The sequence below is a fragment of the Pongo abelii genome, chromosome 23 (assembly GCF_028885655.2).
Source record: "Pongo abelii isolate AG06213 chromosome 23, NHGRI_mPonAbe1-v2.0_pri, whole genome shotgun sequence".
NCBI lineage: Eukaryota > Metazoa > Chordata > Mammalia > Primates > Hominidae > Pongo > Pongo abelii.
Window position 1 is genome coordinate 26,185,222 of NC_085929.1, and position 21,246 is coordinate 26,206,467.

The 21,246-nt window shown below is 42.5% G+C and overlaps 2 gene segments (V, D, J or C); both read right to left on the bottom strand.

Annotated features, from left to right (window-relative positions):
- Positions 1-7,801: 7,801 nt before the first annotated feature.
- On the bottom strand, positions 7,802-15,592 carry LOC129052528 (immunoglobulin lambda variable 10-54-like). The segment is given in 3 exon segments: positions 7,802-8,268; positions 8,383-8,575; positions 15,421-15,592. Coding segments are annotated over 2 exon segments (371 nt in total).
- Positions 10,178-20,913, bottom strand: LOC103888940 (immunoglobulin lambda variable 4-69-like). The segment is given in 3 exon segments: positions 10,178-11,653; positions 20,446-20,745; positions 20,865-20,913. Coding segments are annotated over 3 exon segments (432 nt in total).
- Between the last annotated feature and the right edge of the window lie 333 nt (positions 20,914-21,246).

The following is a 21,246-nucleotide window of genomic DNA, read 5'->3' on the forward strand; positions in this document are numbered from 1 at the left end:
GTGAACAGGCAACCTACAGAATGGGAGAAAATGTTTGCAATCTACCCATCTGACAAAGGGCTAATGTCCAGAATCTACAAAGAACTTAAACAAATTTACAAGAAAAAGCAAACAACCCCATCAAAAAGTGGGTAAAAGATATGAACAAACACTTCTCAAAATAAGACATTTATGAAGCCAACAGACATGAAAAAATGCTTATCATCACTGGTCATCAGAGAAATGCAAATCAAAACCACAATGAGATACCATCTCATGCCAGTTAGAATGGCGATCATTAAAAAGTCAGGAAACAACAGATGCTGGAGAGGATGTGGAGAAATAGGAACGCTTTTACACTGTTGGTGGGAGTGTAAATTAGTTTGACCATTGTGGAAGACAGTGTGACGATTCCTCAAGGATCTAGAACTAGAAATAACATTTGACCCAGCCATCCCATTACTGGGTATATACCCAAAGGATTATAAATCCTGCTACTATAAAGACCTATGCGGCACTATGTTTATTGTGGCACTATTCACAATAGCAAAGACTTGGAACCAACCCAAATATCCATCAATGATAGACTGGATTAAGAAAATGTGGCACATATGCACCATGGAATACTATGCAGCCATAAAAAAGATGAGTTCATGTCCTTTGTAGGGACATGGATGAAGCTGGAAGCCATCATTCTAAGCAAACTATCACAAGGACAGAAAACCAAGCACCGCATGTTCTCACTCATAAGTGGGAGTTCAACAACGAGAACACATGGACACAGGGCAGGGAACATCGCACACCAGGGCCTGTTGGGGGGTTGGGAACTGGGGGAGGGATAGCATTAGGAGAAATACCTAATATAAATGACAAGTTGATGGGTGCAGCAAACCAACATGGCATATGTATACCTATGTAACAAACCTGCAAGTTGTGCACATGTACCCTAGAACTTAAAGTATAATAATAAAAAAATGTTAAAAAAAAAGAGTTATTGTCTCAGTGAAGTAAAAAATTACATCGTTTTGAAAGGTATGACAATAAAAGTCTGTAAATTATGTGTGAAAACATTAACAAAATTTGAACTTTTGAAGTGTAATTTTGAGAAGTTTTAAAGAGAAATAGATGTTAAAATTAAAAATCAATGTTTAAACCTTTTATTTAGAGTAAATTAATATTAAGAAAACTGTGTTTGGACATAGAAAATCAAAATATTCAGTTTTGTATTCGTGTATTTTCAATATTAAAGTTTAATATTTAGGAAGACTGTTATAATTTTTAAAATTATAGTCCTGTTAATTATACTTAATTTTATTAAATAATTCCCAGATGTATTTTATTATAATTTACATAGACTAAGATATGTTGGGACATAATTCCCAAATGTATTTTATTATAATTTACATAGACTAAGATATGTTGGGACATTTTGATTTGTCTTTTTAAAATAGTAAATCATCTTATTTTAGGACAAAAATTATATAAGATTGTTCAATATAAAATTATGTTCTAATGTTTTTTACAAAAAGATATCTATAATATTTGATATCTCTCTAATTTATTTTATATTGCTTTATAAGTAGCCATTATATAACATCTTAACTTGGCAAAATTATTTTAATAAAGCATATATTTTATGACTTTGCTTTTTTAACTTAAAAACATATATTTAATATTTTTATTTTTGTCTTATTTTATATATTGAATTACATATTAATTAGAATTTTTAATTCTTTTTAACAATAATTTTTACTCAAAACCTAGGATGTAAGAAACTTTGAATTGTCTCTCATAAATTCATCTTTTATAGATGAGAACTATTTTAATATTTTTATAACTATATCAAAAATATATATTTTTTATTTTAAATGACCTACACTTTTTTTAAAGAGTATCTATTATTTAATTTATTTTTTAAGATCTTAAATTATACAAAAAGTTCAGATAGAAGTGTTTACTTCATTTGTATTGATCTAATTTATTTACTTAAAAGTTTATTTAGATTACTTATGGAAACTGAGACACAAGAAAAATATTTTTATTTCTCTAAATCATTTTTTCTTATTAATATTAGTAGTTGGTATATGCAGATGTTTACCTAAGATCCTTAAAGTGAAAAATATGTGAAATTTATCTATAACTTAGAAGACACAGCTATTTTATTAAACTAGCAATATTAAATTCATTTTACTTATTGAAAAACTGTATAAAGAATATTTTGTTTTTGGCTGGGTTTGTAGTTTACAACTTTTATGCCAAATCCTTACACCTTAGTCTATTTAGCAGACACAAATATAAAATCATCTGTCCAGTAAACCCAGGGGGAAATGTATGTTAATAATTTTGAATTTTTTGTTTTATTAATAATTAATATTTAGATAAGTATTGCACAGCACATCTTTATAACATATTCTTGCATAACTAAAACTTTACACCTGTTGACCAGCAACTCCCCGTTTCCTCCTCCCCTCAGCTCCTGGCAGCCACCATTCTGCTCTGTGTCTCTGGAATTTGTATATTTGAGTACCTTATGACTTCAGACTGAAAACTCAGCAAGACTCAATACCACGTTAAATATAAAATTGCCATAAAGCAGAAAGAGTGGTCTTAGGCACTCTCATTACTTGCAGCTTCTTGGGAAATTTTTTGAGATGATGCTCTTCTCTAGGGCTCTGGAGCCTTTGAAGAACGGAAGAGGAGCTCACCAAGACAAACAGGTAGTACAAGAAGGAGATAACAAGGCTCAGGGCAGGAAAGAGCACAGCAGTTCCCAGGAGGGCAGGAGCTGGGAGGGGGCTTTACAGATGAGGAGAGGGGTGGGATGGGGGAGCCCCGGCAGGACGTGGGAATAATGAGGGCGTGAGAAATCCCAAGGCTGAGAACGAATTTGAAATATATTTAGGAAACACAATATATAGGATGAGTAAGTTAAGTAATAAGAAAAAAATATATACCAATGTGAACAATGTGTTAAGAAAGTGGACACCAGGGGGATTGATGAATATACTTTCCTGCCCTGGAGTACTCAGGAAAAAGCCGGCATACCTTTTTTTGGACAGCGAAATGCTTAATTCAAATATTTTACATTTATCTTTAAGAATTTGTGTTTGAGAATAATTAGCTCTTGCCATTTTACTACTCTGTATGTATGTGGATTATCATTCTTGTGTCTTTCTTCTGCTTGAATAAATAAAAAGCAAGAACAAAAACCAATTATGCTTAAAATCATCACTTAAAGTAAATAAGTTGTAAAAATTCCACAAATGGCACAGGAGTTAACTTATGCTTCTAATCAGTTGTCTAACTTGTATATCTACAGCTCAGTAGAATTATTTTGTCAATTCTGTGTGTTTTCATGTTTATTATGGTGACAGCATAATTAAACATTTGCCAATGAATAAAATGAAACATGCAATCTCCATAGTCTACTAAATGTTCACAGTATTGCATCAAATCAAATTATGTATATATATTTATATTAATATATTATATATGTAATATAGATTATATAATATTATATATTATATACTTATATAATAAGTATTATATATATAATGTATTTATTATATATTAATATAATATAATTAGTATATGATATAATGTAATTAATTTATGTTATATATATTTATAGCTAGATGTTAATTTTGTCATTGTGGCTTCCCACATTCACTTATAATTTCCATAGCACTCAGTACTGGCTAGGCTTGCATGCAGTGAGAAATTGACAGAAATCTTGGTGACTCACAACAAATGTACATTTCTCACTCTTCCACCATTCCCATCTCTGATTGAAATGCTTGTGGCTTCAGTTCACTTCACCTTCATCCCAGGATGCAGGATGGTTGAGAGAATTCTATGAGAACACTGTGGGTGTTATGTCAGAGATGATAGAACTTGACAAAGCACAGGCTAATCTTACATCTACTGCTCAGAAATTACACCTCTCATTTCTGTTCATCTTATTGGCCAATACTAGTTACATTATCACTCCTCCATTCTGTAGGAAGAAGGGGCCAAGGTAATACTCCCACAGTGAAGAGTGTTCCAGACTGTGAAGAGAACTTGAGTGTTACTCTATCCCTATTACAGGTAATGAAGAAACTGGCCTAAGGAAGTGTTAAATAGATTGTCAAAGACTGTGCTCTGCAGTAGAACTTTATGCCATGGTGGAGATGCCCTGTGTCTGAACTCTCCAGCATGAGAGCCATGGATGGAGAGCACGAGTCCAGGAGGCAGGTGAAATGAAGCTGGTGTGGCTGAGGAATATTTTTTAAAGTTTATTTAGTTTTAATTAATTAACTTTGAAATATACATATCAACATGCAGTTCATGGGGACTGTACTGGGTGGAGCAAGGCCAAGAACACAAATGGCAGCTGGTAAAATTTGCATCCAGCGCTAGGGCTAAAAAAAGGACATCACTGACTGCTCAGTTCTGAGGCTGCTCTTGTCTACTGTCATCTGCCCATTCTAAAATGTAAACTCCACACATACAAGGCCTTGTCATAATTTTGTACACCATGCTTGAAAAGTAACCCCTAAGAGGATAAGTAGAGAAGAATGTGTTATGTTTTAGATGTTTTACATAAAAATTTGAATTAGCAATTAGGCACACAGTTTGGTCAAATGTTTTACTCCACACTCTGGTCAGCAAGAGATGCTGTACATTGGGTAGCAGGTTTTCTGAATTCATGGTGTTCAGAGGATTACTCATCTGTCAATATAAACTTTGGAGTTGTATCCCACACATTTGTTTAACAGGAAATTCAGAACTATCGAGATATAATGCATGTAGCCTTATGTTCAGTGTAGTGGAATAAGGAGAATTCAACACAGAAGGCTGCCCAATATGTGAAACCATGTCCTTTTAATCCAGTGGTTATCAGACAAGGGTGATTCTGCAGTGCTATCTCCCTAGGATATTTTGCAATGTCTACATTTTTTGCTTGTTTGTTAGAATTTGGGAATTAGGGTGCTATAGGCATATGATGTGTGGGTCCCAATAATCTTATAAATGTCCAACCATGAACAGAACAGCCCCCCTCACACAATGAATGACCCAGCGCACAATGTTAAAATGACAATGTTCAGAAACCATGTCTTAAACTAAATATTCTTCATAAAGTAATTTCACAGGGATCAGAAAAATCATCCATGAAGACAAGAAAGAAAAAGTTGTGTATTTTGGAAAGAAAATAGAGAGACACATAAACAGAAAATTTGAATTCAAACATTCAAACAGGGGACAGGAAAAAGCAACCCATGCCGGTGGGGAGAGGCTGATGGCAGACTCTGGGGAGTTTTCCTGTCACTGCCCCATGGGCCTGCAGCACTGTGAGATTGTAGCTTTCATCATGAGACTGACAGGAGAAGTCAGCCTCATCTCCAATCCGCAGCCCAGAGATGGTCAGGGAGGCAGAGTTGGGGGAGCTGTCCATGGAGCTGGAGAACTGATCAGAACTAGGTTAAGTGACATGAATATTTGACATAAGACATGAGAATGGAAAGTCAAAAGGAGAGTTAAATTTAAAAGCGTTTTGGAGAGAGAATCCACATGGCTGGTGACCAGCTGGATCTCTGGGTAGGGTAGAGAAAAGAGTCCAAATAAATTGGAGGTTTCTCATTTTGTGGACCAGTTGTGCAGGCTGCTCTTAACTTTCATAGGAGATTTTAAATAGAAGCTAATTATGACACATTGGTAAGAGTTTATTTTCCTATTTCAGAAAGGCAAGCACCAGGCAATGAAGCAAGTGGGCCTATGACAGTGAAGCTTTGCCACCTATTATCACAGACACACAGTCACACACGGTGGACTCTGTCCATGTGATGAGTTGTCAGACTGAAATGCAGTGACGGATCCCTGGCTACCTATGGGGGCTACAGAAAAGACATAAAAACCTTTTTAAGTGAGAAAGTCCTCATTAAATTATTGAAGATTTTATGCAATTCTTTGTGCAATATATATTTATAAAGAACATACTAATATCAGCTTGGTGCCAACTAACAATGTCATCTGAAGAGCCGGGAGGGAACCCCACACTCTGTTGTGCTCACTTCAGTGGTTCTATTAGGGATGAGGATGGTGAGCCTGCTTTCAGCTTTCCTGTTTGCCAGGGTTTTCCCCTGGGAGATGGCGTCAACACCACCTGCTACTACTAACACAAGTAGTCAGCCAGCAGGCTCCTCTCTGCTGGCTACTTCACACTTTCCCCTCTAGCCTCTGACACCTCTTTCCACGTATTCCTTCTATGGTCCCTGATTTATCTTGTCAATGACATCAGAAGATAACTCAACAAGCTTTTCTACCCACTCTGAGCTTTTCGAGTGTTGAAGGTGAGGGGCCACAATTTAATCAACTCTAGGTATTCACATTTCCTTTACTTTATTTTATTTTATTTTTAGGCTGAGCCTCACTCTGTCACCCAGGCCAAAGTGCAATAGTGTGATCTTGGCTCACTGCAACCTCCACCTCCTGGGTTCAAGTGATTCTCCTTCGTTAGCCTCCTGAGTAGCTGGGACTACAAGCATGCACCACCACACCCGGCTAATTTTTGTATATTTAGGAGAGATGGGGTTTCACCATGTTGGCCAGGCTGGTGTCGACCTCCTGACCTCAGGTGATCCACCCACCTCGGCCTCCCAAAGTGCCGGGATTACAGGGTTGAGCCACCATGCCCGGCCCACATTTCCTTTATATTGCACCTGGCATTCACAATTATGTCCTCTAATCTTTTACCTATTAGATTGCTCTCAAATACTTGTAATTTTATTTCATTGATTAATCTTCTCCTTACAGAACAATTTTCCATTTATTATGCTTATAGGATGCATTAGGTATTAACTTCACAGTAAGAATCAGAGTTTCTTAAGAAGTGTAAGTTTTCTAATAAAGTATATTTTAATTGTTGGTAAAAGTCTAAAACGTCACATGCCAAATAAACAAATAGGGGTCTCCGCAAAGAGAAAAAGTTAGGTTCTTTGATCAATGTGTTTCTATGTTGTGGTTGTATGGGGATCATCTAAATGATGGGTGAAGGTGGGATTGGGGTCGCTACTCACTTCATTGGAGGAGCGGGCAGAAACCTGCCTCTGCATTGCAGTTGCATAGGACACAGTGCTCTCTCCTGGGTTGTATATTAACAAGTGAATGTCCCTGGAGCCATCTGGGGGGCAAAGATGTGGGGGGCTTTGGTCTGCCATTAGAAATGCGGTGCTGTCACACATGCATTTTTATCTCCACGGAAAACTATCTTTAAACTAGATATTTTCCCCAAAATATCAAAAATCATTTTCAACTACAACCGAATGCTCCCACTTCATTTGTTCTTTCCAGATACAGCCCGAGGTATGTCAGAGGATAAGGAAAGGGCACAACAAGAGCACACACATGGGATCATTGTCTTGTGTGGGTGTTAGGGGCAAACAGGGACGTGGGGCCCAGGAAGCCTCAACTAAGTGTGAGGAACAAGTCTGGGTCTGTAGAAGGAATAAAGGGATCTCTGTGACAAAGGGAAAGGGGATTCTAATGAGAGGACAGGCATGGGCCCAGGTCACAAGGAGGTGGGATAAGGTTGTGGTGATCCTGCTGAACACACACTCAAAGGCAGGGCACTGGAACTTGAGCATTGAGTCCAGCGTCTCCAAATAAAATAGAGAAGGAAAATCTGGGAAAATAAATATTTCCTTAGTTTACCCTTGCATTCATTTTTACTAATGATTAATGCATGTGTATGTTCATGTAAGTATCTAGCCACAAATATATTCACAACAATGTTTCCTATAAATATTCATTAATACTGCAGATTTAGTTATTTTAACTCATGATATTATTTTTAATAGTTTTGAATAGCGTACACTTTGTCACGTGGAAACCAGCCCTTGTCATTTTTGGTTTAGTTTAAACAGTGCTCCATGAGGCCCCCACATGCCGAGTGAAGCTAGGGGAGCTCGTGAGTTTTCGTCTCACTTCCCCCGAGGCACTGTATGAGCACTGAGGCTGCTGTCCCAGGCTGAGCAGTAATAGGCAGGCTTGTCCTTGGTCTGGAGGCCAGAGATGGTCAGAGATGCCATGTTCCTAACCGGGAGCCAGGGAATCTCTCTGAGATCCCTGAGAGTTGGCTGTTTTTCCTGTTGATCAGGTATTTGGGAGCATGGCCCTGGTGCTGCTGCAGCCAGACAGCTCCATCTTTGCCAACATTGTTGCTGTCCCCAGTGCAGGTGAGTGTGGTTGTCTGTCCCAAGCCCTTGGATACAGACAGCTGCTGAGTCTGCCCTGCCTGGGCCACGGACACTGCAGGGGGACAGAGAGGGCCATGAGAGCAGGTTTACAGCCCAATGAGCCAGAGAGTGAGGGGGTATGGAGCAGAGCTGGGTGTGGATCCCCCGACATAAGGTTCTTTCTCACCTGAATAGTGAGGGCGGAGGTGGAGGAGAGGAGCCCAGAGCATGGTGCAGACTTCCAGCTTCCTGGAGCGCTGCTTTGGAAACTGAGCTCCTCTAAGTACCTTTGTATCTCCCAAAAACGTCGTAAGGTAGAGTCACTGTATTCACATAAGACCTTGCTGTGTATCTCTTACTTGTCCACCATGCTCTGGGTACTCACAGGTCGGAAGGAGAAAAGATAAAGAGGAGATGAGCTGACCCAGTGGGTGGAGGTGGCCTGGCTCATGATGACTCTGGGTCCTGGCATGTCAGTGTTGCAGCCCAAACCTAGTCCAGTGAGCTGATGGCTGAACTCCCTTGGAGCACCTGAGTGGTTTTCATTTGGGCAGGATCATCTCATTGATGATCCTCACTGTCCTCAGACCCAAAATCCTTCCTGCCTCTCTGCCACATCTGGGCATTTCAGTGAGAGGAGCACTGGTTGTCCTGATCCTTTTTTCTGAAGCTGTTCATGAGGTTGGAGTGGAACCCAGGGTAGCTGGGAATTCTAAACAAAGCAGGCATCAGGCTTAGTGATGCACTTCTTACTAACAAGACGTTTGTCTTTCAGCTGCATCAACACCACATGCATTGTCACTTACATCATCTATTAATATTCATTTTCTGTTTCAATTTTTTTATGAAAGCAATGCTCACAGAGTTGAACCACATTCATTTTATTGGCACTCATATCTTCAGCTACTGAAATAACTCTCTATTGTTTTAAATTATCTTTTAACCTTCGTATGTGTTTCCATCTTTTTCAGAGGCTCTTACATAAGTGTATATAATGTGCTTCCAGTGTAACTTTCAAATAGCTCATGGTATAAACTTAAAAAAAATTATAGTGCATGTTCATATTTTAAAATAATTTATTTCTTTAGCTCTTGGCTTTTTAATTTTATTTATTTATTTATTGCCTTTGGAACTCATAATAATACTTTTATTTTATTACTTCCAACTAGTTAGCATTCCATCAACTAACTGCAGGTTATAAATTCCCCTTGTGTTTGACAACTAGCTTGTTTTTTATACTTTTCCCCTAGTAAGGACCTTCTCATAAACATTTCCTTGTGTCTCTGTACAGAGTGGACTTGGTGCAAGACAGATGCTCACCCTCTCAAGGTATCTTCGTGCTGAGAGTCTTTGCTCAAAATAGCTGAATTTGTTTATACAACCTGCTGTGAGTGAGAGTTTGGGATTCCCCACATCCTCACTGGCATCTTTTTTTTTATTTTAAATTTGCAATATCATTTAACAGCTTTCCACCCTCAGTGGCTTCACGCCTCACTCAGAAGTATGCCCACAGGAATCAAAGGTCACTCAAATCCCACATTATCTACCTCTTCTCTCTCTTTTATCTTTCTGGCCCAGGCTCTAACACTCTAAACTTTCTTTTCTTGGTTTCTCTACAAAAGGGCTTCTCACTCCCTTCTTGCTCCTTTCTTACACTCTTTGCTTTTTGCAAGGCCTGGAAAGCTCCCCACGCACAGACATGCTTGGCTCATCCCACAATTTCTACTTGAAGATCTTATTCCCTTCTCTTTGTCTCTGGTGGAATTTAACATATTTTGATGTCACATTTATCTGCTCTCATTTTGAGACCCGTGAATGGCTTGTTTGTGTTCTTTGAACATTTTTACTGGGTTTCCTTTTTTTCTGTCTCCGCTCATTTCAAAGTTGTCTTCCGGATACAAACAGCAATACTTTGTCCTTGCCAATGTCTTTCCACTCTTGCATATCATTCTCTCTTTTTACCAACTGGGATCCTCTTTGGGAAAAAAAAAAGCTTCAAATAATTGCAACCAAATACTTCAAATTTTCTTTTATGAATTGACTTTTGGGTTTATTTAAGAAGTACTTTCTCATATGAAATAAAAATAATATTTTTATTTTTCCAAACTAAAGTTTTTAAACTTTTTCTTTTCTAAATTATATTTTAAATGTTTGGATTTTTTAATAAAAGTATGAATTAGGTACTCTACTTAATTTTATGAACAGAGTTAGCCATATTTGCAAGGTCACATAAAAAATCATCAGTCCTATCTACTCTAATTTTTAAGAGAATTATGTAAACGTCAAGATCTCAATCATGCATGATTTTAGCTAATATTGCTTGGTAAAATAACTCAATATCTGGTATGACTTCCATTACAAATTTTTGGTAAATAATCTTAGGTAATTTTTATCTCAATTTTCAATTTGAGTTTGAAAATAAGCAGTTTCCTAAAATATTACTGAAATTTTAATTACACTTATATTAATTTGATGGATTCATCCTAGGACGCTGCCATCTTTACAATATTGATTTATACCATCCATGACATAGTATAACTCTTATAGTGTATTGGTATTTTGTATTTTTAACACTGTTTATTATTTTCTCCTATTAACCCCCTATACATTCATTGTCACATCATTTAAATACATTTTTATAATTTTTAGTTAATATGCATTATCTGTGTTGTACTTTTTAGAATAAAAAAGAAAAGTTCAGCAGCAAGGCCTCTATTCCACGACCATAATCCCATAGTGCTGCTTTTGTTGGGGCATCAGGAGTCAGTAATAAAAGGGAGAGTGACAGATGAGAAAATAGAATTCGTTAAATCTGAGTTCCTTTTCCAGTCGCTGGAGACACATGTGAGACCCAAGGATGCTGTGCCAGCTCAAGGGTGGTCTCCATGTCTTTCTTGCTTTCTGATGTGGCTGGAATTAGCCTCCCTCTGTCCACACCATTATCTTTCTGAACAGGTTCTGCAACCCCAGGGACAGAACATGTATTACCCAAACCAGTCTGACAGTTCACCCCAATCACCATGATGGTATCAGGGGACATGGTGTGACTGATCTGGTCAAGTTGTCTTCAAGGTCAGAATTCCTGATTAGTGGGTCAGGGATGGCAGGTCTCAATCATTCTGGGGGGATTGTGTGCAAATTGAAATCCTGGGACTGAGGAGGTAATTTGTTCCCACATGAGCATTCATCCAGGGGCAAGAAACAGTCGTGAAGAAAGAATATCTCAAAGAAGTCTAAGAGGGAGATTCCTCTCTTGCCATCTTGAATGAAAAAGTCCCTTTGATACCTTTGACAAAGGCTAGCAGGCAGTTTGATATTTCCATTGGAGTAATGAGCTCAGGGCCTCCCCCAGCCCCCTTGCCCGTGAAGGCTCCTTCAGCAGGGTGACTCAATACCATCCTGTCCATGTCCTAAGGTCAGCCTTGAGCCCTCTCCCCTCACCCAGGCTTCAGTCCCTCCTTGCCACAAACATGTGCTGGGTCTAAACAGTCTCCCCCAGTGACTCTAGCTGGACCCACAGCCATCATGCTTCCCACCTCCTTGTCCATCTTTTCTGAGGCATCTCGACTTTTCTTCACAAACTTAGCTCAGATCCTCTGTCTTCCTTGTCCAACCCTCTGATGGCTCCTCTACCACCATTACTGAGCTCTCCTCTCCTCTCCTCACTAAGTGATGACATCTTATTGTATTGATATTATTACTCAATTGTCTCATCTCTTCCACCAGATGGTGTCTGGTCCATGAGGACAGGGACACTTCCTGTCTTGTCCACCCTGTTTCTTGAGCCCCTAGACCTAAGCCTGGCACATAGTAGGTGCTAATTGAATGGTGTGGATGGACAGACATCTGGCAGTTGAGGCTCTTTGGTCAGACACAGTGGGTGCTGTGTTCCTGGTCCTGTCCTGATCCATGATGGACTTGGTTCCCAGGGAAGCCTGACCCTGGTATTGAGGAATTGATATGGTTTGGCTCTGTGTCCCCACCCAAATCTCATGCTGAATTATGATAGTAAGTGTTGGAGGAGGGGCCTGGTGGGAGGTGACTGGATCACGGGGGCAGATTTCTCTCTTGCTGTTCTCAAGATTCACAATCATGAGTGAGTTCTCGTGAGTTCTGGTTGTTTAAAAGTGTGCATTATTTCCCCTTCTCTCTCTCTCCTGCTCTGCCATATCAAGATGTACTTGCTCCCCTCGTCCTTCCTCCATGATTATAAGTTTCCTGAGGCCTCCAAGTCATGCTTCCTGTACAGCCTGCAGAACTGTGAGTCAATTAAAGACTGTGAACCTTTCTTCATAAACTACCCTGTCTCAGGTAATTCTTTATAGCAATGTGAGAGTGGACTAATATAGATATTTATTTCAATATATGGCAGTATGAAAATTTATTATTGCCAATGGTTGGATATAGCGGTAGAATTGAGAGAGGACTGGGAGACATTATTTAGACCATGTTTGCTTCAGTGCATCTCATACTCCACATTTTGTCCACCAAACAAAATCACAGTTAAGCAGCTTATTTGGTGAATGGGTTGGGGGCTGCCCAGGGAAACTCTGTCACTGGAAAGACAGCATGTCTTTGTCTTCCTTCCCCAGTAGCCTACAGTTCTGTGTGAGCATTAATGCTTGTGTGCCAAGATAAAGAAAAATAGTCAGCCTTATCCCCAGACTGGAGCCCAGAAATGCTCAGTGAAGCCTGTGAACCAGGATAGGACCCTGAAGGCCAATGGCTGTTTTCATAGATGAGGCGCTTTGGAGCCATTCCTGGGAGCTGCTAGTACTCATTAACATGAAAACCACCCCCCAGTGCTGGTGGCACTTCCAGTGCAGGAGACAGTGACCCTCTACCTTGGGGCCCCTGCCACCGATGGAGGCTGAGTCAGCACAGACTTGGCCCAGGACCCTGGAAGTGGAAAAGACACAGAAACAGTGATACTGTTCTAGAGACAAGAGGAGAAAGCAGAGTCCCTTGGGCTTCCCAGGGCTCCTCCCCTGGTCCTGTGTCTAGTTACCTGTACAGTGAGTGAGGAGTATGAGGAGGAGAGGGGACCAGTCCATGGTGGAGATTGGCCTGAGTCCTGCCTTCTGTGCCTACAGCTACAGCAGAGCTTCCCCCAATCTTTCTCCCTCTCTTTATACTCTTTGAGGAAGAGAGTTCATCTATGCGAGTGACAGCCTCTCAGCTTCTTGATCCCACTCTGTGTTTGGGTCAGGGTCAGGGCCCTGTGCCTTCGGGGATCAGGGGAAAGAGCAGGAGTGGAACTGTGTTGTCCCAGGGGTTTGGAAGTTTACAGCTGTGAGGCCTTAGCAGAGGGCAAGAGACAGAATAGGTGGATGATGCCAGCTCTGAGCACACCCAGACCCTTCAGGAATGGACCTCAAGCATTCTCGGTTGTCCAACCCCAGACACAGTACTGACTGACATGCTGACCATTCAAGTTTAATATCATCTTGGAAGTAAAATAAATTGTAAGATTTATTTTTCAGAACCAACATAGTCTAGGAAATATTTGTAAAGATAATATATATTGCAAGAAAATAATTGAAGCTCTCTGAGTCCAATTTCAAATATGATAGAGATCTCAAGTATGACGCTGAAGGAGAAAATATAATTGACTAATATCCTATGGTTCTTGGTGTTTATTTATGTGAAACACAATGCAATGGAGAAACAATGTGAGCAGTCTCTGCAGTGACTCAGTCTGATAAGAGGGCAAAATCCACTGAGTACATATTGTCCCTTCATTCTATACCTCCCATAATGCATTGTGCCACACCAGCCTATTGTGGCTCTCAGCAGAGACTCATGAATTCAATACCATGTCTTCTGTCAGCATTGGGTGAAAAACCTGTACGTTTGTCTATAGAGTGGGACATTGGATCATTGGATTTCACAGCCAGGCAAGGGAGCTGGACTAAATTATTGTTACTGTCTCTCAATCAGCACACTTCAGTCTCCTCAGATTCTGGTTTTTCGTGTTTGTTTGTTTTTTTTGTTTTTGTTTTTGTTTTTTTTTTGATATTGAGATAGGATAACTTTTATCTTACACTCATGAGATTAAAAAAATAACAAACGTTATTTGTTTAAAATGTAAATTATTTTCCCTGTGTCCAGTTAGGGTACTGTCAGGCTAGATAATACACCATTTTTTTGTTGAAAGAAAGTAAGGAAGGCCTTCTGTCCTGCATTGTTCCATCACCACTAACATCATTGTGAAGAGGTCACCAGGAGACAATGTGAAACTTCTGAGGTCAGCAAGGCCTCAAGCAAACTCAAATGGTTCCTATTTCAACAAAGCTGGACTCTTGCTTACAGGCCTGTGCACATGGTAGAGCAGGTGCTTCCTCCCCAGGGGCAAACTCAGAACTCACAGCCACCCTACATCTCCCCTTCAGAGGGGAGCTGTTCTCTGGGATGAAGACTCAGAAATGTATGCCTACGATGGTGGTAAAAAGAATCAGGTTTGAATAATGGACCAAACACTGACATTTTACCAAAAAATTTGAGGGAGATAAAAAGAACATTGCGGTGTCCAGCCTCAGTTTGAAGACCCAGGGGTTCCTGCAACATCCAAGCCATGGCCTGGACTCCTCCTTTCCTCCTACTCTTCCCTCTTCTCTCACACAGCTCAGGTTCATGGAGCTCTGGGTGGGGCTGGGCAGATGAGGGACCAGAAGGCCACTCGAGAGTGGGTATTCTAGGCTGACCAGTCTCTAAGGGAAGAAGGTGCATCATCAAGTACATGTGCCCCTTGAGCCTCAGTGGGTTCATCTAGAAAATGGTTTTTTCTCTCAGCAGAGCCCATCTAGATGGGTGGGGACTCAGTGGGGTGAAACCTCACCCCTGGATCGCAAAAAAGGGCGACATGGAGAGAGGTACCTGAGAGATGCTAGAACCAACTCTGACCACCTGGCCCTCAACTCATCACCTTGTAGATACTGCCTGTTGGCCAGGCCTGGTTAATTGTTTTCTTTCTTCTCTGCCTCAAATAAACAGGGATTCCCCAGGCTGAGCAGAGCCTCACAAACAGGATGAGGCTACTAATGTGCCTTCCCTGCCCATGGGTGCTCTCCCTGATAGGTTCCCCTTCAGCTCTCAGGCTGAGGGCAGAGACAAGAGCAGGTTCACAGCTGACCCTTCCAGTTCAGCCTCATTCTGAGCCCAGTACAATGTGGCCAGTGTGGTGAGAGGCAGGTCTTCAATTGTCAAATAGTTATTGAGCACCTACCTTCTGCTGGGCACAGAGTTTAGTGTTGGGAATGCCATGATGATCTAGACAGCCTCATCCCTGCTTCATGCTGACCCTAATGGGAGTACAAGGAAGGGAGGCCACAGGGGACCTCCCTTCCTCCCTTCTACCACTGGGGGTAAGGAGGCCAGAGAAGCCTCTGCTGCATTCAGGGTTCTGATGCAGGATGCCCTGGTGAGATCATAGAGGAAGAGGGAACAGGGTGTGACATGAGAACTGAGGAAGTATCAGCATGTCCTTAGGATTCCTGGGATTCAGGTGAAGATGTAGAGAAATTCACAAAGTAGATATAGAGGGAGAAACACAGAGCTGAATAACAGAATCCAGGAGAAAAGAATTCCCAGGAATACAGGGATTGTGGTTCAGAAAGAGAGACCCTGGCAGGGCAAGCGCCTCAGAAATCCAGTAACATGCGATGTGGTTCCCTGGGGCCAGGAGCTTACTTAATGGCAGGGCTTGATCTGTTAGGGCTACTGGAAAGGAAGGTAGGAGAAGCCATGTGTCAGCAGGGGGAGGCATGCAGAAAGGTGAGAACACGGGCAGAAGGAGAGTAGATTTCACCTGAGGAGAGCCTGGATGGGAGGTGTGAGATGGGAATGTCCAAAATCTTTGCTAGATATTTTATATAAATGGGATCCTGTCACTTTGTAGATGTTTTCTTACAGGAGAAGATAAATTCAGAGCTTAGAGTTCTATTATTTTTGTTTAGGACAGTGTTTCTCTAACACAGGAAATTATCCTCACAGGTCCTGCCCTGGTACAATAGAAGCTCTGTGTGTTTTAAAATGTTCTTTAAAATTATTTACCATTTTACTGGTCTTTTCAGAAATACGAGTTGATTAAAATTTTTGACATGTTCATCTTACATTTTTGAAAGTAATATATAATCTTTTTTATAATCATACTCTAACCCTTTTGAGGTTATTCATTGAGAAAACCAAGAAAAATTACTACCTACTGTATTTACACTGTTGTTTCTAAGGAGTGAACTCTTGAATCTCTGGAATTTATTTTCTTGGATCATGGAGTAGTTCCTATGAGGAATTAAAACTTTTTCCTTGTTCACCTGTATTTTTCTAGAAGATATTTCTCCTCTATTCCTTTCTTTGTGACAATGGGCTATTGATAAATGCTTTTATTTTTTATTTCTGAAGGAGGTAAAATAGATAAATGTTTTGGCATCATTAGCTAGTTAGTGGAAAATAAGCCATAAGAGGGAATGAGAACTGAAAAGAAGGTGCAGAATTTGGGGAAAGAAGTGGCTGTAGGCCTGAAGACATAACTTGATCTTATTGGATAGAGACAAAATATTCTAGAGAGACACTGAGAAGGAGAGTCTAAAGTTTCAGGGCAAAAAAAAGGAGAATTCAATTAGAGCTTTAATAGCTAGATTGGTGTCCTGAAAGGACAGAGACAGTGCTGAATTAAACAGGCTGACACTGATCCCAGACCACTGGGACAAGGGCCCCATGAAAAGTAGACTCTCAGCAATGACACAGGTGTCCCAGAAAGCAGTAGCTTTGGGAGGCGAGCAGAAGGAGGCCCCACTTGGAAGTGTGTGGGCATTGGGAAAGGTGCAGGTGCTGGACCCTCAAGCTGCTTCTCACCTGAGGGAGGGACAGGTGCACAGGTGGTGGGCAGTGGCCACTCCTGTGGCTTCCTGAACTGCTTGCCCTTCTTACTCCCTCTGGGACGATGAGGCCATCATGGGGATGTGTATCTGCTTCCTCCCTCTCCTGAAACTACCTGTATCTCAGGTCAGTGCCTGCATGGCAATAGTGTGTCTGTCTAAGATTGGTCTGTGGGAAGAATGTCAGCAACATTAGGGAGCTTGAGCTGGAACTTTGTGAGCCAAAAATTGCCTGGCTTGTGATCCCGTCCAGGTCCCAGCATCTACAGGACAAAACCCAACATGAACTAAGGATGGGAGTGGATGACAGAGTGATGCACATTGTGGGATCACGTAGGCAAACCTCCTTTTTTTTCCTGTTGTCTGGACCCAAAGTCTCCCAGCCATGAGATGAGCATGTGACTGACCCCAGCTGCAACTACAGACATCTGCATTGCACTGTCCAAACCGATCAGACAACCTACTGGTCAACATCATGGTGTCAGGGGAGATGGTGTGAGTGATCTGATCTAGTATTCTCAAAGCCAAAAATTCCTCATGGGTTGGTCGGAGTGTATTCCCTCATTCTGGAGCACCTGTGTGTGAATGTGATACCTGAGACTGAGCAGTATCTTGTTTGCACATGGGAATTTAGCCTAGGGACAGGACAGGACATGGAGAAGAGACATCTCAAATAAAACTCATAGTGGGATTCCCCCCTTGCCATTTGGAGAGAAAAGGGTCCTGTGACAACTTTGAAAGAGGCTGGGAGGCTGTTGTCTGAGTTTCCTTCATGGTGATTAACTCAGGGCGTCCCCCAGCCTCATTGCTCAGGGAGGCCCCCTCAGCAGGGGGTTCACATCCACCCCCTCCAGTTTTCAAGGCTATTCCTGAGCCCTCTCTCCTCACCCAGGCTTCAGTCCCTCCTCTCACAAACATAGGCTAGGCCTGACCTTTCTCTCCAATGACCACAGCTGGCCCCGTGGCCTTCATGCTTCCTGCCTCCTTGTTCATCTTCTTTGAGGCATCCGGACTTTTCTTCAAAAACTTCATTCAGATCCTGTGTCTTCTTTGCCCAACCTTCTGATGACCCCTCTACCCCCAACTGAGCTCTCCTCACTGCGTGATGACATCATATTGTTGCATTGACATTTTTAACTGATTGCCTTATCTCCTCCACCACTCAGTGTCAGCTCCATGAGAACAGGGCCCCTTCCTCTCTTGTTCATCATGTGCCTTGAACCCCTGGATCTAAGCCTGGTGCATAGCAGGTTCTCAGTGAATGAGGTGGATAAACAGACCTTTGGGAGTCAACCATCCTGAGTCAGACACAATCCTGGTCCTGTTTTGACCCATTATGGATTTGGTTTCCAGGACAGCCTGATCTTGGTATTGAGGGATTTCTCTTAATATGAGACAATACAACAATTTGTTACCACAAGGGTTTGATGTGACGGTAGAATTGAGAGGACAGGAACACATTCTCCACACTGTGTTCACTGGAATGAGTTGTAAAATCTAAATTTTTACTAAACAAATGAAAAGCAATGTTAATCCGCTGACTTGCCCAAGAAGTGGGGGCTGCACAGAGAAGCCCCATTGCTGGATAGGCAGCAGCTTTTTCTCCCACTTCCCCACTGGCCTGAAGTACTGCCTGAGCCTTGGTGCCTGTGTCCCAAGCTGAGAATAAAAATCAGTCTTTTCCTCTGCCTGGAGTCCAGAGATGCTCAGAGAGGCCATGTTCTCCAACCTGGAGCCTCAGCATTGGGCCTATGCCCCTAAGGGTCAATGACTGCTTTTATATATGTGGAGCTCTGGGTCACTCAGAGGCATGTTTGTACCAGAGCACATGCCCATGCCCAACATTGCTGCTGCTTCCAGTGCAGGAGCTGGTACCCATCTGCCCCACAGATGCACACACTGCAGGTGGCTGGGTCAGCACAGGCTGGGCTCAGGACCCTGGACATTAAGACAGACACAGGGTGAGAGGTGGGTGAGTGGACAGAGACACATGCATAATCCTTGGTCTTTTGATCACCAGCCCTGACACTGAGCCCTAGCCACCTGTGCAGGGAAGGAGAAGGCGGGCGAGAGGCCATAGTGGACCCGCACATAGCTCTACATCCTGAGGATCATCAACTGGGCCTGGGCTCTCCAAGTCCCTTGTACCCCCTCCAGCAGCTCAGGGTGAAGAGGGCATCCTTCGTACCAATCAGCTTCCTCCCGTGGGCTGTCCAAGCCCCTTCCTGGGCCATGACTTCGACCCCTCCCTGAAAAGCTGACACATGAAGAGGATGGTCCTGGTTGATGCTGTTGTGTGGCTCCCTGGGGGCCTATAAGGACATAGCTGCTGGTCTTGTGAGCGGGGGTAGAGGGCTCCAGCCCAGGGTCAGGGAGTGGCTCTCGTACGGGGTCTCCAGCACAAGCTTTAGGGACAGACTGCAGAACAGCCTACTGCTTGAGGTCCAGATGCACCCATGTATCCTGTCTCCTCCACTGTTCACTTTGTCATCCCTGAGAAGGATGGAGATGGGCAGTGTTTAGGCCATAACACACCTTAGTCTCACATCTCCACAGACCCTCCTTCCTGGATGTACTCGCTTAGCTCACTGTGAGGTTTACAGGGCAGTTCTGGGAGGCTGCGCTCCCTGAGGAGCCTCCACTAGGGAACATCAGAACAGAAAGCCCAATGGAGACAGGGCAGTGCCTCCCTCCAGGATACCAGGAGCTGCTCCCTCTTTCTTCTCCCTGGGCTGTCTAGAGCCTGCTCCCAGACTGCCTTGCTTCTCTTTGGGCCTATTTCTTCTTCTCAGCCCCTCAAGAAATTAGATTGCAGAAAAGGAAAAGATTAAAAAATAAATTTAAAAATATTTGCCAGCACCAGGCATAAATTCTAGGGGACACCGAGTGCAATTTTGAGAGGAGAGAGGGGAGCCCTAGATAGGCTTCTGATTCCTAATTATCCTTCCTCATTTGGGCACTGAGAGGCAAATAACATCTTTCAAAGGGCAGGGTCAGCACTCTCTAAATCTGTCCTGAGTACATGGAATGATGACTCTTTCAGGATTTGGAAACAATTTCTAAGGCTCATTTTTCTTCTGTCAAGAGAAAATGGTTAGCTCCACAGGCACGGAATTCAGCACATTTGGAAAATTAGGCAATATTTCATAGTCATCATGATATTTTTGTTTCTGTTTTTAGTTTTCCTGAGACTCCAGAAAAATTGAATGAGAAATTGAGAGTAGAAACATTTTAAACCAGACGGTGCTTCCAAGTGGAGTGTGTACATATAAAACATATTTGAAAATTTAAAACTTGTCATATAACAAGACCCTGAGCAGGCTGAGGTTTCTGTTCCACTTCCTCATCTGCCTGTGTCACTGTGTGAATGCCACTGTCCCAGGTGTGACAGTAATAATCAGCCTCATCCTCAGACTGGAGGCTGGAGATGGTGAGGTAGCTCTCAGCCCCAGAGCTGGAGCCTGAGAAGCGATCAGGGATCCCGTCCCCCTTGCTGTAGCTGCCATCACTGTTAGGCTTCATCAAGTACCAAGGGGCCTTCTCTGGCTGCTGCTGATGACATGTGATGGTGTAGCTGCTGTGCCCACTGCTCAGAGTGCAGGTGAGCTTGACCGAGGCTCCCAGGGAGGCAGAGGCAGAGGGCGATTGAGTCAGCACAGGCTGGCAGAGAGACCCTGAAAACACAGACACCCATTATCAGCTGGAGTCAAGAAAAGAGGGAAGGACATTCCTGGCATAAGTTTGGGAGGTGGTATCAGTGAGTGGAGGTCAGGTTGCTGAGGGCCATCCTGACCTGTGCAGTGGAGGAGGAGGGTGAGGAGGAGGAGTGGGGTCTGGGCCATGGTGCAGACTCCCCAGAGCTCTGCTGAGGCTGACAGATGAAGGTATTTCTTACTCACCCTGTAGTCCCAGAGGAGAGAGAGGGGCCCTTCATACAAATGTGCTCGTCTTCCTCTGCCCAACCAAATCACTCCCTGTGCCTGAGTGTCGGTCCCAGTGGTGGGGTGACATTTCTTGGAGGGGTTACCTGGGCTGGGCCTGGCCTGAGGCTCTCCAAGGGTTCAGAGAGGGCCCAGCTGCTGGCCCCAGTGAACCCTGCGTGGAGACCAAGTTCAAGTGTTTGGTTTCCCAGCTGAGAAACCCACAGAGCCCTCAGCAGCAGACCAACAGCACCC